Raw genomic sequence first — 17,295 nt, 5'->3', positions numbered from 1 at the left:
AAAAGGAAAACACCCCTTTAGGAGGGAAGAGACCTGGACCAGGACCTGGTTCATACCCAATGTATATTGAAAGACAAGATATATCAGTATTAACTATCCGTGAGCAGGAGAACTAAGAGTTCCATACACAGATTTCTGATACATGGTTAGTTGATGGACTACTTACAGTTAGGTGGTCAGAAGGTGGGACCACACTTTTTCCCATCTTTACATCTGTGAGATGCACCTCACTATGTCCCTGTTCCAGTGGTGGTCCTGGACGCACCTCGCCATGTCCCTGTTCCCAAGGTCGTCCCGGACGCACCTCGCCATGTCCCTGTTCCCGAGGCGGTCCCGGACGCACCTCACTATGTCCCTGTTCCCGAGGCGGTCCCGGACGCACCTTGCCATGTCCCTGTTCCTGAGGTCGTCCCAGCGCACCTCGCCATGTCCCTGTTCCCAAGATTGACCCGGACGCACCTCGCCATGTCCCTGTTCCTGACGTGGTCCCGGACGCACCTCGCCATGTCCCTGTTCCCGAGGCGGTCCCGGACGCACCTCGCCATGTCCCTGTTGTCGAGGCGGTCCCGGACGCACTTCGCTATGTCTCTGTTCCAGGGCTGGTCCCGGACGCACCTCGCCATGTCCTTGTTCCCGAGGCGGTCCCGGACGCACCTCACCATGTCCCTGTTCCCAAGATTGACCTGGACGCACCTCGCCATGTCTCTGTTCCAGGGCTGGTCCCGGACGCACCTCGCTATGTCTCTGTTCCAGGGCTGGTCCCGGACGCACCTCGCCATGTCCTTGTTCCCGAGGCGGTCCCGGACGCACCTCGCTATGTCTCTGTTCCAGGGCTGGTCCCGGACGCACCTCGCCAAGTCCCTGTTCCCAAGGTTGACCCGGACGCACCTCACCATGTCCCTGTTCCCGAGGCAGTCCGGGACGCACCTTGCCATGTCCCTGTTCCTGAGGATGTCCAGGACTCACCCCAGCCTGTCTTCTTCGCCCGAGTCGGCCCCAAAGGCCATGCCCAGGACTCTGCCTGCCCTTCAGCCGGCGCCCAGTTCCCTGCCTGTGTCTCCTCAACCCTTCTGTGTATGTCTTGTATTGTCTTTCCCTTGCTCCCTGCTGGTTCGTACTGTTTGATCCTCCATGTGTCCTGTCAGATTTTTGGTAAGCTCTTGTGGTTTTGTTAACCCTGCTCTGCAGTACTTTTAGTTTGTTTTTTGGCACAATAATTCACCTTTTTTGGAACTCCTGCTTCCTGCATCTGGGTCCAACTCTACCACACCGTGAGAGCCCCAACTATCGTGAGATGTGTTGCTGCCATTGAATTCAAAATGAGTGATTGTTTTCCATGAATTCGCAAAATGTCTCAGTGTCAACATCTGATATGTTGTTTATCTTCTATTGGGAAAGAAATTGCAAATGTATTATTTATTTACATGGCATCCCATTTTGGGATTGGGGTTATAATTTCAGCCAGTGTTTCTGCTGGATGGTTCTGGACATGTTATGCCCATTTTTTGTATCAACCGAGCTTGGGCTTCCTACTGACTTAGCATCAATGTGAGTAACAAAAAAGGCTTTTAAAAGTATTCTTAAGAAATCCACGGATGATATCACAGGGAGTATTTCCAAACCCTTTATAGTCTGTGTTCACCATCATCTTGTAGCGCTTGAACTTAACAACACAGCAATACAACAACTTAACATCCCTGTGATGTCCATTTGGCTACTCATTGGCTAAGGAAACATTAGTAATGCGTTTTTTTTTTTTTTTTACTTATCAGCTCTTCTCTCTCCTGTTTTTATCCTAATCAGGCTTTATTGTATGACCCGATACCGATACTGATACGACAGCCCTTGTACTGATCCGATACCGATCCGATACCAGCGCATTTTTAGTACTTATTTTGTCGTGTGGAATAATAGAAAAGGCTTGATAAAGTGACATTACTCCTGAGATGAATAGTCCATAACAGTAGGTTATTATGACAAAACTTGAGCCGTTTATTAGACATTCAATTTTTTTTAACATAAAATAGGCAGTAGCATTAAATAAAATAACATCTCAACATGAAAAAGCCAATATAAAAAATCAAGCAAATTTAAAAACAAATTTACTAAAAGTAGGTTTTGTTTGACATCTGTTACCATTAATAAAAGGCATGACTTTCATATTAGATAAATTCTACTGCCAGTAGCAACCGGTGCTGCTGTGGTGAAAACAGAACCAGGCATAACGCAGCGAGGCTAAAGGTGTTGAATTAAGGGTTGAAATCTCACATTACTCACTACTGACAGGGGCTTGATAAAGCCCCATCAACCACAATAAACTGCTAAATCTTTTCTGTAATTGCTTTTCCCTTCTTGCTGTCTCGTTGGAGTTGTTCACGCTTTTCAAATGTTTGTAACAATTTTGGTTGTTTGAGGGAGCCGCCGGAGTGCGCTGTTATCATGTTAACATTAAATCAGATAGATTTGTCCAGGACATTTCTCTTGCGGGACGAGAGAAGACACTAAATCAATGCATCTCTATTATTATGCGGCATGAATTCTCAGAGTTTTGCGGATGCAGGCGGGAGTGGATATAAACACTGCGGGAGTGTAACACATACGTTGCGGGCGGTAATGGTCAGAAATGCAGCGGGAGCAGGATGAAGAAAACAGTCCCGCGCAGGACTCTAGTTTGTTCATCCTTTACTTTAAGTATTGTCACACCGCTGACATTTTATGATCTCTCTCTCTCTCCCGGTTGTTGTTATCATATGATCCCCCTCCCCTCTCCTTTCTCCCTCGTGTGTGAGTAGCAAGTGCTGGATGGAAAAGCTGGAGCGGACTTTTTGAATGGAGTGCTAGTATCGCAGTGCTAGTATCGCAGTTTTCCCCTGCACTGCGATCCTTGTTTTTTGGCTGGATCGCAGCATATTTTTGATCCACGGATCAAATTGCAGCATCACTAATATATAATATGAATATAAAATCAAAGAGATTTTTGAATGTTTAAATGTACTTATGTACCCCGAGATTGAGCAGTCACTTAAAGGGAAAGTTCGTTTTTTTACAACCTAGACCTTATTTCTGGCATTTTTTATGGTCGTATACTCACCCAGAAAAGTTTGGTGTCATTTGGAGTCCTTCGGAAGATATTAGGAGTTTTTTGCGAGCCGCTTGTCCATATAATGGTAGCGCATAGGGCACTCGCGGGACAGAGACGATGAAGCGTCTAAATAACACATGATTGCCGCGAAACTCGATCTATTCTTTTATGAATCAATAGATCTGCTTCCAGGACCTGTTGTCTACATCCGGGGCTGTGTGTGTAACAAATAAATCAGTTTCTAAACAAGCATGACGTGATGTCACACATTGGTTCATCCTGCTCTCTTTATTCAGTCAGTGGTTAGGATCTGTGAGTTACTAATGCAATCCTCCAATGCGAGGTTCAGTGTCCTGTCAGAGGACAATTCAATATGTGGAGGGTGTTTAGATAGAGATGCAGACCTTCTGACTGGAGGACACAACCATTGTTACTTTCTCTACTGTTCTCTGTGTCTTTACAGGCTGTTTACTGTAGCCATGGATGCCATTAACCACATCAGTGGAGTGGAGGCTCCCGTAGGAGAAAAGGGTGGAGGCTTTGACATGAAAGCTCTGCGAGCATTCCGAGTCCTGCGGCCTCTCAGACTGGTCTCTGGAGTCCCCAGTAAGTGACTGGTGCGGCATTGATTTGTAACTAATTTTATTATGGAACATGATTAATCCTGTTTTACAGAAATACTGATTAGATGAACTCTAAGATCCATCTTGTTTCCCACTCAGGCCTGCAAGTGGTGATGAACTCCATCTTGAAGTCCATGCTCCCTCTATTTCACATCACCTTACTGGTCTTTTTCATGGTCACCATCTATTCCATTATGGGACTGGAACTCTTCAAGTGCAAAATGCACAAGACCTGCTATTACACAGGCACAAGTAAAGTATGCAAAACATTTTGGGGATGCACCAATCTCAGTGGTAGCTTAGGGTCTTCCTAGTTCCTTATGAAGACCATATGCTTCTAAACAAAGCATGCGTTTCTTAGTCATCATAAATTATATTATAATGCAAAATTGCACTCAATCCATGTCATCCCATGTCCCTGTGACAAATCAAAATCCTTGTTTGCTTCCCAGACTGTTTCTGTCACCAGCAGAATTTACGATTTTTAAGATGGCATACCAAGAGACCATTTTGGAAAAGATGCATTCATTTCTTTGTTCTGATTGGATAATGCCAGAGGTGATGTGGACCTGTGAACTGCTCATTAGACCTATTGGCTGTAATGATTCCGTAGAGGCGTCAATCATCTGAATTATGCTATTCTTGAGATATGGCTTTGCACAACCAGTATGCCTCTTTAGAAAGGGGCTAATATATGGCAAGAACTCAGCTATTAGTAGACACTATTAGGGCAAAACAGCAAACAGGTAGCTCTCACTGACATGAATCCAAGGGAGGAAATGGAAGGAATGCGGGATTCACTGTCTCGACAAATGAAACTTCAGCATGGTTTGATAGAGCCAGGGACTGGTCACCCTCCACTTCTAAACCTCATTTAAAGGCCTCATTTAAAAAGCACTGGTAGAAACTAACAACATTTCTGTAATCAGAGGTCTCTGAACTTAAAATGGAAGAGAGGCTGCCTAATACAAGGTTAATGAGTTGAAGACTTCTGCTGGACACCCTAAGTGCTGGAGAACATGAAAACCAGAGACCTCCTGTGGGCAGCCCTTGGCAAAATCCCTCCAGAAACCAGGCAGGATAAACCGCAGAAACACCTCATATACACTTTCAAGCACAATGGGATAGGGGTGACGATTTGGAGTTGTTTTACAACGACAGGAGAGGGAAGCTTTCAGTCCTTAAGTGGACCGTGAATACTATTCTAGAGGCAAATGTTAAGACATCTGTCTGACAGCTAAAGCATGCTGAAATCTATTCAGGAAACAGGATAATGGTTGCAGACACCGAAGCAAATCTACATCAGAATGACTGAGAAATCAAAGAATCAAGAGTTTGGCCTAACCTAGCTAAAGTCCAGACCTACTGTGGTGGGACCTTAAGAGCTGTGGATAAGTCCAAAAAACCTATTTAACTGAATCAACATTGTAAAAGAAAATGGATCCTATAACCCTTGGCTTAGGAATTGAGCACATTTATACTTTATACATGTGGTATAGTTAAATAGTTTCTTTAAAGGGGATATACTGTTAAATATAAACTATTTTCTATATCTGGGTGTATTTATTTGGGCGTTCAACTCTCTTAATCCCTCAGATATCATTGCTACAGTGACCGATGAGAAGCCAGCACCTTGTGCCCAAGCAGGGAATGGTCGGCGCTGCACAATCAATGGCACAGAGTGTCGGGCTGGTTGGCCAGGGCCCAACTATGGCATCACCCACTTTGACAACCTTGGGTTTTCCATGCTAACTGTCTACCAGTGTATCACGACACAAGGATGGACTGATGTCCTTTATTGGGTAAGGTATTAATCCAAAGGAAAACAGTTTGCTTTTTATATCCAGTTCACCCAAGAGCAACATACATTTCTTCATTCCTCTTCAGTCCAGCCAAATCGTCCATCATTCCTGATGTCCGTCTTTATCAACCTTTGAATTAATAGTATTCTTTGAATCCTCTTTGAAAAGCTAACTTATATTTTGTCTTTGGCAGGTGAATGATGCCATTGGAATGGAGTGGCCATGGATCTATTTCACCACTCTAATCCTGGTTGGCTCATTTTTTGTCCTCAACCTGGTTCTTGGTGTGCTTAGTGGGTAAGAACTCCTAAACCTGACCTAAGAAACCTAAGCATAACTAAAGAAAGCTAAGCCCAACTAAATAAAACCAAAGTAACTTTAAGAGGAGGTAAACTTTGCTCTGACCATGTCAGTTGGTAAGTCTCTCTGCTTGTGGTGTTCTTTAAAAACAAAGCCTAACCAAAGAACCTGACATTTAGCTGGAAAACCCAAACCCAACCTATTAAAGTTTGAATATATAAAACCCAAACTTAACCAAACAAAAACTAAATCTAAAAACTGAAATTGAACTTAGCCTGTTTTGCTCATACTTGCATTCTCTTATCAACACCTCCAGATTTGTGGACTATAGGGTTTTGAGGGTTAACAAAACCCAAACCCAACAAAATGTTAATCAAACAAACCTAAACTTGACTTTAAGGAATCTAAAACTAAACAAATAAAACCTAAATTCAATATCACAAAACCAAAAACTAAATAAAACATACCTAAACATAACCTAAGAAAACTTAATTTTAGCCAAACAAAAGATACATTTAACCTAAATCACAAATCACGGCATACACTTTTATTGCTATGCTGATGATACGCAGCTCTATTTGTCTATGAAGCCGGATGTAACCGAACCGTTAGCTAAACTTCAGGCATGTCTTAGGGACATCAAGGACTGGATGTCCAGAAATTTCTTGCTTCTAAATTCAGATAAAACAGAGGTTATCATTCTTGGTCCAGAGCATCTTAGGAAGGGATTAGATGGTGTTGCGATGGCTTCCAGTGCAACTGTGAGAAACCTTGGTGTTGTTTTTGATCAGGATTTGTCATTTAAACCAAATATTAATCTGCTTTGTCAAATAGCATTTTTTCATCTCCATATTATCGCAAAGATTAGGAAAATCCTCTTGCAGAGTGATGCAGAAAAACTAGTTCATGCGTTTGTATCTTCTAGACTAGATTACTGTAATGTGTTGTTAGCAGGATGTCCAAGTAATTTGCTGAATAGGCTCCAGCTGATCCAAAATGCAGCAGCACGAGTGCTGACAGGAATCAGCAGGAGAGACCACGTCTCTCCAGTGTTTGCGTCGCTCCATTGGCTACCCATAAAATTCAGAATCCAATTCAAAATTGTATTACTTGTGTTTAAAGCCCAAAACGGCTTAGCTCCGCAGTATTTACAAGACCTGATGGTGCCTTATGTTCCTGGCAGAGCTCTCCATTCTCGGAGTTCAGGTTTACTCGTAGTTCCTAGAGTATCCAAATGTAGATTTGGAGGGCGGGCGTTCTGCTATCAGGCACCACTACTATGGAACCAACTTCCAATCTGGGTTAAGGAGGCTGACACCACCTCCACCTTTAAAACCAAACTTAAAACCTTTCTGTTTAGTAAAGCCTCTAGTTAGTGTTTAGTAAACCTCTTGTTAGTGTTAGTAAACCTCTAGTTAGTGTAAGCTCTTGTGTGTTAGGGCCAGTAGTCGTAACTTCAGCTGCAGGACCAGACTAGAGCAGCTGGTCTAAAACAGAGCTTCATCGTGGATATGCTGCTATAACATCATCCACTGAGCGCTGCCCATCACCCCGCCATTATTGTTGTCCATCGTTCTTGTAGTTTGTTGTGCTGGTCTGCCCCCCCATTTTTTCTCTGTCTGTCTCTGTCTTTGTCTGTTGGTGAAGGTTTAGATTTTAAACCTTTTTAAAATAAAAACCTGGTGGAGTGACTTTGGTGCAAAAACAAAACCAAGGAAAAGTAAAAAAAAGAGAGCATGTATCAGTGAAAGACTCAAACACTGTCTTCTAGAGCCAAAGCAGAGGACGAGGATACTCACAGTTTACTTTTGTTCCATCTTTTCTCACACACATCTCTGTTATTCACATTATGCTTGAGCATTTTCTCTCCCTCTCAGATTTGTTTGTCTGATTTCCCACCAGTGAGTTCACAAAAGAACGAGAGAAGGCCAAGTCCCGAGGAGAGTTTCAGAAACTACGAGAAACCCAGCAGCTTGATGAGGATCTCAAAGGTTACATGGACTGGATCACTCAGGCTGAAGTCATAGACAATGACCAGGACAGACAAGGTGAGACAGGATGAGAGCAACTCCCATCTCCCATGTTGGTCTGTAACATTTCCCTGATTTATCCTTTTAGGTTGGGTGAAATTGTCAGAATCGTTGTGTGTGTCCATGTTTTGTGCAGGCTTGCTGTCTATGGAAAATGGAGACTCTGAATGCGGCAGCGTTGGCAAGATGACTACCATGCAGCTCATCATCTATTACTAGTCAGTCATGCATATAACCTTTTATACTCCACTCTATGATGCAATACCACCTCTGACCACATGGGGGCATATAGTTCTACACCCCAATAGTATGATGCTGCTTCCACCATGCTTTGCTGTATAGGTTTCTCGTGTTAAGGTCCTTCCACTACCCTCTAGTACCTTAAATTTGAAGAAGTAACAATATCAAACACTCTGAAGCGGGTGATAATTTCCATCAAAGTTGTTGAAATCTTTCCTCCTTACGAAGAAAAAGCACAGGTTTCGGTTATTTAGTTGGTCATTTTCCACACGTTTTTCTCTTTCTTTTTTTTAGCAAACTGGCTCGTAAGTGGAATCGCTGGTTGAGGCGTAAATGTAGAGGATACGTGAAGTCCAAGCTCTTCCGCTGGTGGGTGATCATCCTCGTCTTCCTCAACACGCTGGCCATAGCGACAGAACATCACAAGCAGTCTGAGAGACTCACCAACTGGCAAGGTCAGAGCAAAGGTTACCTCCTCTTAAAGACCTGACTTTGGCACTTTGTTCCATCCAGTTTTAAGGTGTATTAAGGTGCATATAAAGCGGGGAAACGTAAAGATGTTAATATTATCAAGTGTTTTATCTTTTCTAATGCAAATTTTGTCCTTCCATGACATGAGGTTGTGGTTGTCATTTGGTTGTCACGTTCACAAATACAACAAGTATAGATTTGCCAGTACAACAGCTAATTTGCATAGAATCACAAAGACAATTAAAGCTGCAAGCAGCGATGAACGGGCCCTCGCACTCACGGCCACCGTCCCCCATAAGCATATCAGAAATGACACCACCCACGACTTCCTATGTCAAACCATTCAAAAGTTATAGCAGAAAAAAGGGACGACCAATCAGAAGAAGGGGCGGGGCTAATTCAGCCCAATAAAGGTCAAGGACTCAATACCGAGTCCCATGACACCACCCACGACTCTCTATGTCAAAACATTCAAATGTTATAGCAGGAAATAGGGACAACCAATCAGAAGAAGGGGCGGGGCTAATTTTCACCAATTATGGTCAAGGACTCAATACCGAGTCTCATGACACCACTCACGACGCTTTATGTCAAACCATTCAAAAGTTATGGCAGAGAAAAGTATTCTAGGGGGCGCTGTTGAGCTGTTAGGCCACGCCCATTAATGCAAACCATGAAATTCATCGCCAGGCCTGGCTTGCATGCAAAATTTGGTGACTTTTGGAGAACTATCAAATATGGACCAATCAGATGAAGGGGAGGCGCGCGTTTTGGCGTCTAGCGTCGCCACGGTAACACTTTTGAAAGAGAAAAGTAATGCGGGTAGTCGCAGGATGGAGACGCACATTTTGATGTATAACACATCTGGGTTCACGATACGGTTCGGGCCGTATTAATTGCCGAAGGAATGGCATAAATTGCGCCAAAATTACACAATTAATTCAAAATGGCTGACTTCCTGTTCGGTTTCGGTCATGGCGCCAAGAGACTTTTCTTTAAGTTGCGACATGATACAGGTGTGTACCGATTTTCGTGCATGTACGTCAAACCGTATTGTGGGGCTTGAGGCACAAAATTTTCCGGGGGGCGCTGTTGAGCCAGTTTGCCACGCCCATTCATACAAACCATGAAATATCAAATTTATCGCCAGGCCTGCCTTGCATGCAAAATTTGGTGACTTTTGGGGAACTATAAAAATATGGACCAATCAGATGAAGGGGGGCGCGGTTTTTGGTGTCTAGCGTCGCCACGGTAACACTTTTGAAAGAGAAAAGTAATGCGGGTAGTCGCAGGATGGAGACGCACATTTTGATGTATAACACATCTGGGTTCACGATACGGTTCGGGCCGTATTAATTCTCGAAGGAATGGCATATATTGCTCCAAAATTACGCGATTAATTCAGAATGTTCAAAATGGCCGACATCCTGTTCGGTTTCGGCCATGGAGCCAAGAGACTTTTCTTTAAGTTGCCACATGATACAGGTGTGTACCGATTTTCGTTCATGTACGTCAAACCGTATTATGGGGCTTGAGGCGCAAAGTTTTTTCTGTCTGAACCAATCAGATGAAGGGTGGGTGCGCTTTTTGGCGTCTAGCGTCGCCACGGTAACGCTTTTGAAAGAGAAAAGTAATGCGTGTTGTCGCAGGATGGAGACGCATATTTTGATGTATAACACACTTGGGGGCACGTTACGGTTCCTACAGATACAATAGGGCCTTCGCACTGAAGGTGCTCGGGCCCTAATTAAAGCTGCAAGCAGCGATGAACGGTCCTCCACCCTTGTGCACGTTCAGGTGGCAGTGGAAGCTTGTATGACTTGCATGTAGATTCTTCAGGCCTGGACATTTAGTGGATGACACCACCCACTCTCTATACCAAACCATTCAAATTATGGCAGAAAGTAGGAACTATCTGGCCGGCCGGCTCTCCGGCGCTCTCCGCCCTCGCCGGAGAGCGGCGTAGACTCTGCGTCGATTTAACGCGGAACAATAATTTTGGCTTTAGAGGGGGAACATAGAGAACGGACCAGAAGAATATAGCGTGGATTAAAAATAAAAGTTAAGCACTGAACTACATGTGTCTCCCGTCTGGGCCATTGCAGACTGCCTGAGCATGGCATGTTACAAAACAAACATATCCGCCGCCTCTTTCTTCCCCCTTTAACGTGCGCAGCGCATGGATGTATGGCGCAGCGTCAGCGAGTTGTGTCGCATTAAATGTAGTCTGGGCGTAATACGAGGATTTGAGCTGGTGAAATTAAACGAAAAAGTTGGTTTCAATTAACCTCCTTCAGAGGTTAATTTGCATCAATTAAGGTCAAGGAGTCAATACCGAGTCCGATGACACCACCCACAACTCTTTATCACAACCCATTCAAAAGTTATGGTAGAAAATAGGGACTATCAAATATCGACCAATCAGAAAAAGGGGCAGGGCTAATTTGCACCAATTATGTTCAAGGACTCAAAACCAAGTCCGATGACACCACCCACGAGTCTTTATCACAACCCGTTCAAAAGTTATGGCAGAGAAAAGTATTCTAGGGGGCGCTGTTGAGCCGTTAGGCCACGGCCATTAATGCAAACCATGAAATATGAAATTTATCACCAGGCCTGGCTTGCGTGCAAAATTTGGTGACTTTTGGGGAACTAGCAAATATGGACCAATCAGATGAAGGGGGGCGCGCTTTTTAGCGTCTGGTGTCACTTTTGAAAGAGAAAAGTAATGCGCGTAGTCGCAGGATGGAGACGCATATTTTGATGTATAACACACCTGGGTGCACGTTACGGTTCGGGCCGTATTAACTGTCGAAGGAATGGCATAGATTGCGCCAAAATTACGCAATTAATTCAAAATGTTCAAAATGTCCGACTTCCTGTTCGGTTTGGGCCATGGCTCCAAGAGACTTTTCTTTAAGTTGTTTTCATGCATGTACGTCAAACCGTATTGTGGGGCTTGAGGCACAAAGTTTTCTAGGGGGCGCTGTTGAGCCATTTTGCCACGCCCATTAATGCAAACCATTAAATATCACATTTTTCACCAGGCCTGGCTTGCGTGCTAAATTTGGTGACTTTTGGGGCACGTTTAGGGGGAAAAAAGGCCCTCATTTTATCAGAAGAAAGAATAGAAATTCCTACAGATACAATAGGGCCTTCGCACTGTTAGTCCTCGGGCCCTAATTAATCCTCATATGTTCACTAGTTCAGCAACTAAACTGCTTAGATTCACTGAAATGATAACTAAATGCTTCGGTCTGCTAGCACAACAGCTAATCTGTGTAGATTTGATAGTACAAAAACTAATCCAGGTAAATTTGCTGTGGTAGAATTACTGTACTAATCCGCACAGGTTTGCTAAAATGACAAATAATACAAGTGGACTTATTAAGTGAGCTCAAATCTATGATTTTTTTTTTTATTGTTCAAGCCTATTGTTGGCCCATGAGTAGAATAGGTGGGTCAAATTAAATAAAATTCATATGTATAAATTTTAGTACTTGTCAGCACCTCTGAATAAAACAATGTTCCTTTTTATAGCCTGCGTTTATTAATGTCTTTTAATTCCAGTTCTTACAGAGATAACTCTCTCTTAACAACTCTTCATAATCTGATTGAACCTTATTATCTCTCTCATCTTTTTCCACTAACAAATCAATTGAAAGACAACACCAACAAGCTGCTTCTGTCCATGTTTGCCCTGGAGATGTTCATGAAGATGTACGCTTTGGGGCTCCCCACCTACTTCATGTCTCTTTTCAACCGCTTTGACTGCTTTGTGGTGAGCACGGGGGTTTTCGAGCTCATCCTCGTCCACATGGGCGTCATGTCAGTGATGGGTATCTCTGTGCTGCGCTGCATACGGCTGCTTCGCCTGCTGAAAGTTACCAGGTGAGGATCCTCTGAACACATGTATAACATCAATGTTGACAGCAACTATTACATTTTCTGTTCACACACATAAACAAGCTGAAAAGGTTCCAAACATCAGGGGGTGACACCCAGTACTGGAGTTGAGGGTGGATGAGGGGGGATGGCATCCCCCCCTGAAATAAAAACGGTCCAAATCATCCCCCCTGTAAAACTGCCATCCCTCCTTTCCATCCCTTATGTCATTTCATCAATGAATGTGGTTTTACTGCTATTTCAACATTTAGAGTCATCACCAGAAAAATAACACCAGAAAAATAACTTATTTGACAATTTTCACCTGTTTCAAGTAAATTTTCACTTGAAATAAGTAGAAAAATCTGCCAGTGGGACAAGATTTATCTTCTCATTACAAGCAAAAAAATATCTTGTTCCACTGGCAGATTTTTCTACTTATTTTAAGTGAAAATCTACTTGAAACAGGTGAAAATTGTTGTTTTTTCCAGTGATGAGTCTTGTTTTAAGTGTAATGAGATTTTTTTTACTAAAATGAGACATTTTAACTAGAAATAAGACAAATATTCTCATATATTGAGTTTTTGCAGTGATCCATTTTACTTATCCTGTGAAGGACAGAGTCATATTGATAAGTTCAGAAAAGTGTTTTTTATTGTTGTGTTTTGATGTATTTGATGTAAGCCCAGTGGATATTTAAAGCTTACAGAAGGCTGCATTTAACTGCTGCTATGTCATTCCTGCAGTATTTCTGCAGCTGTTTTGGTCACTGCTATTATTTGTAATATATTATATTATGTGTAATCAGCACAAATTATCTGTCCCCATATGATAAAATCCACCATCCCCCCTGATTTATTTTTACAACTCAGGTACTGGTGACACCAAGCAAACTGAATTGTCGTTTATGTGTGTTGCATAACACATTCTCATCTTTTTATGATGTTTTCACTTGTAGATTAGAATAGTTCACAGTTGGACAGTAAACATGCCAATGCTATTAATTTCAAAATTCAACTCTAAGTTTCAATTTCTCTGTTGGAGTCAATGTTTGTGGTTGAAGATGAGCAGATGAGCAGGACACCGATGAGTTGATATTGTTTTTCCAGATACTGGACGTCTCTCAGCAATCTGGTGGCTTCCCTCCTGAACTCCATCAGCTCCATAGCCTGCCTCTTGCTGCTGCTTTTCCTTTTCATTGTTATCTTCTCCCTGCTGGGCATGCAGGTGTTTGGTGGAAAATTCAACTTCCCTGATAAACCCAAACCTCGCAGCACCTTCGACAGCTTCCCCCAGGCCCTCATCACCGTGTTTCAGGTATAAGGAGGGTTTTTATTGGCACCAATGTTCCTAAAGGAAATGTTATGTAAATTTTAATGAAACCTAAAACGTTCTTGGTTGAATATTCAGTAGAACAGGGGTCTTCAACCGGGGGTCCGCGACCCCTAGGGGGGCCGTGGAGGTACTACTGTACAGGGGGTCCTCCAACTTCAAAAGAAGTTAGGATATATAATTGAGAACTCCATTAACAGGCGATAATAATCTACTTTTGACAATAACCATTTAGTCTACAACCTGGCTGTGATTAGGGTTCAGTATGACGTGTGCAAAAACAAGCCTTTTCCAATGTTCCAATGTTTCCAATATAATTTTATTCCTTAGTGTTCAACCAGGTATGTAACCTTTGTAAACATAAAATAAACAAACATAAATATCCACCTGCTATTTCTTACTTCTTCCATTCGCCCGAACGCACGGTCAAAAAACTTTTGCCTCCACACAGTCACCTGTGTGTGATTACACCCTGATTAAATAGACCGTGCCCAATTGATTGTATCATTACTCCCCTTAGTGGACAGAAGGCTGACCAAAAACAAAAGATAAACACATTTTGTAAAACAACACAAATGGCTCTTACAACTATTATACACTAATGTCAACTTTCAGAGCGGAAAAACAATTCAATTCAATTAAATTCAATTCAATTTTATTTATATAGCGTCTAATACAACAGAGTTGTCTCCAGAGACCCATACCCAGAACATGAACCCCCGAGCAGTTATTACATAAACAATGGCAGGTAAAAACTCCCCTAGTGGGAGAAAAACCTTAAGCCAAACAGTGGCAAGGAAAAACTCCCCTTTAGGAGGGAAGAAACCTTGAGCAGGACCAGGCTCGTAAGGGGGGACCCTCCTGCCGAGGGCCAGACTGGTGGGTCAGGGACGGCAACAGCACAGCAGGCAGGTGGAAGCAGTAACGGGATGACCGGGGGTGGGGACCGCAGGCCAGCACGCAGCTCCCAAAGCTCCGGCCCAATCAGCAAGTCCCAGGTTGGGGTGCAGGGTCGGGGAAGGGTTGAAAAGGGGCAGGGCCAAGGAGAGGAGTCTTGACGGACAAACCTTCTCCCCCGCCTGCCCAGGCTGTTACCCTGCCCCCCTCACTCCCACGCTGCAGGTTCCGGTGTCCGGCAAAGGATGCTGCAACATGGACAAAAGAAAAACAAAAACAAGCTAGCTAGTTGTTTAAGCAAAGAAAATTTGTTGCGAAATTGACTTGGCTATTTCATATTTAACGTTAGTTCGACCGGATGGATAAATTAGTGACAATAACGAAGCCTAAAGCTGGAGATTGTAACGTTACAGCTCGGCCTAACGTTACTCCTTCCACGTCTGATGAGGCCAAAGTTTCATCAACCATAAACACCTGTAGCTAATAACACAGTCAGGAATTGGTTAATAAGGTGATATAAGCAGAATAAAACACATTCAAAAGTTATTATAAACCAGGCTTAAAACTTGACACATTAAAAAAAAGGGAAAAAATCAGAATTACAAGCGGGACCTGCTCTGTTTTTCTCTCATCCAAGGGGTCCCCTGGGCTAAAAAAGGTTGAAGACCCCTGCAGTAGAACACTTGAGAAACAGACTTCAAATGTAGTCTGGTTCTTCAGGAAAACCGCAGGAAACAGTCATGCTTCAACCTCATGCAATAAATTATTGTGATGGTTTCCAAAATTGTTCGTAGAACTTTTATCTACAAAAGACCCAAGCAGTGTTGTCTTGCATGGCCCCATGTTGTGGGAACTGACACTGGCCAGCCCTGGTTAATCCCAAAGTGGGTAAATGGGTAGCAGGTAGGGAAGCAGGCTGGACACGTCCACCTTAGTTCAGTTACCATACGTTAGCTATTTTAGCTACAATTAGCGTCTACTAACCTATGATGCTAACTAAGGTTACTTTAAATTCATTCTGATCAGATCTGTTGATCAATGGGCCTGTCACAGACATCTTTGGATTGAACAAGCTTAGCGGCATAGACATGCAAACAACAGGTAGCCAAGTGTGGTGGGGCGATATCAGATAGTGGTCCAGTTAGTGAACCTGGAAGAGTCCTGAAATGACTCAAGGTAAAGGAAGCGTGATCGTTAGGAATCCCATGTAATTCAAAATATATGTCAAATCAATATGTGGACACCAGTAATCTCCTGGGGCGACCCCATGGAGAGAAACCAATTCAATTCAATTCAATGTTATTTATATAGCGTCTAATACAACAAAAGTTGACTCTAGGCTCTTTCCAGAGACCCAGGGTCAGGGTCTCTGGAAAGTACAACTTTTGTTGTATTAGACGCTATATAAATGAAATTGAATTGAAATTGTTATATTATCTTGCACTGCTCTGTATATAACCATTTAAACCTATGTTTTCCTTGTTGTCAGGACTCATCTGCTGGGGTTTCCATGTGTGCCACCAATTGTCTATTTACCGCTCTAATTCACGCTGTTTTTCTCTGTCCTTGCTGAGTTATGTAGTCTTTCAGCTTAGTTCAATTTGAATGTCTCCCCGCTCTTTGTCAATCTTAATACATCTCATTGTCCTGTTGGTCACCAGCCAAAGCTGCAGGCTCAGCCAAAGGTTTAACTTCAACAGCCTTCAGTTAAACTTTTCTTGGTTACTGTATGGTACACATTCGAAAGGTTCCTCACCACAGAAATATCTACAATTTATATGTCGTATTATACCTTATCTCTGATAACATTGTTAAATTATTCATATGAACCATGTGCGCCAAGGATTAAAGAGAAATATGAATAGTAAGAATTAGTATGATAAAAAATGTTTCAAAGTTTATGAACAGAAAACCATTTATTACTTATAAACCCCTGTGTATCAGATCCTTACAGGTGAGGACTGGAACACCGTCATGTATGATGGCATCATGGCTCACGGGGGTCCCTCCATGCCGGGCATCCTTGTCAGCATCTACTTCATTATCCTCTTTGTTTGTGGAAATTGTATCCTTCTTAAGCAAACATTTACATGTATGTCTGACCAACTCCCTGATCCTTTACAGTTTGATCACTTATAATCTTTGACTCATTCAGTTATCCTTCTGAATGTCTTCCTGGCCATCGCTGTTGATAACTTGGCTGAGGCTGAGTCTTTGACTTTAGCGCAAAAAGAGAAAGCTGAAGAGAAAAATCGCAAAAAAGCTCTCCGGTGAGTATGCAATGGTAAAAGTAAAACATATTAAAACACATGTATATATATATATATATATATATATATATATATATATATATATATATATATATATATATATATATATATATATATATTCAGTTTGCGACTAATCAAAATATTATTATGCATAACTCACGATTAGTAGTAATGATTAAGTCAAGACAAACCTTCATTGGACGAGCGGGTCGTCCAATGATCCGAAGGTCGGAGGTTCGAACCCCGCTCTGTCCCAGTTTTCTGTCGTAGTGTCCTTGGGCAAGACACCTTACCCACCTTGCCCCGTGTGAATGTGTATGAATGTGTGTGAATGTTGGTGGTGGTCGGAGGGGCCGTTAGGCG

At 42.7% G+C, this 17,295-nt stretch overlaps 1 protein-coding gene across 2 annotated transcripts in view; it reads left to right on the top strand.

Annotated features, from left to right (window-relative positions):
- LOC133449049 (dihydropyridine-sensitive L-type skeletal muscle calcium channel subunit alpha-1-like) overlaps positions 1-17,295 on the top strand; it is a 74,407-nt gene that overhangs the window by 10,823 nt on the left and 46,289 nt on the right. For both annotated transcript variants that reach the window (XM_061728140.1, XM_061728141.1), the window contains exons 4-14: positions 3,546-3,688; positions 3,805-3,957; positions 5,302-5,507; positions 5,701-5,804; positions 7,710-7,855; positions 7,974-8,055; positions 8,372-8,532; positions 12,214-12,439; positions 13,543-13,750; positions 16,607-16,727; positions 16,818-16,932. In XM_061728140.1, the coding sequence (XP_061584124.1) occupies positions 3,546-3,688; positions 3,805-3,957; positions 5,302-5,507; positions 5,701-5,804; positions 7,710-7,855; positions 7,974-8,055; positions 8,372-8,532; positions 12,214-12,439; positions 13,543-13,750; positions 16,607-16,727; positions 16,818-16,932 (1,665 nt within the window). The remainder of the gene's footprint in view (positions 1-3,545; positions 3,689-3,804; positions 3,958-5,301; positions 5,508-5,700; positions 5,805-7,709; positions 7,856-7,973; positions 8,056-8,371; positions 8,533-12,213; positions 12,440-13,542; positions 13,751-16,606; positions 16,728-16,817; positions 16,933-17,295) is intronic.

The sequence above is a fragment of the Cololabis saira genome, chromosome 8 (genome assembly GCF_033807715.1).
Source record: "Cololabis saira isolate AMF1-May2022 chromosome 8, fColSai1.1, whole genome shotgun sequence".
NCBI lineage: Eukaryota > Metazoa > Chordata > Actinopteri > Beloniformes > Belonidae > Cololabis > Cololabis saira.
This window is presented reverse-complemented; position numbering and strand designations above follow the sequence as displayed.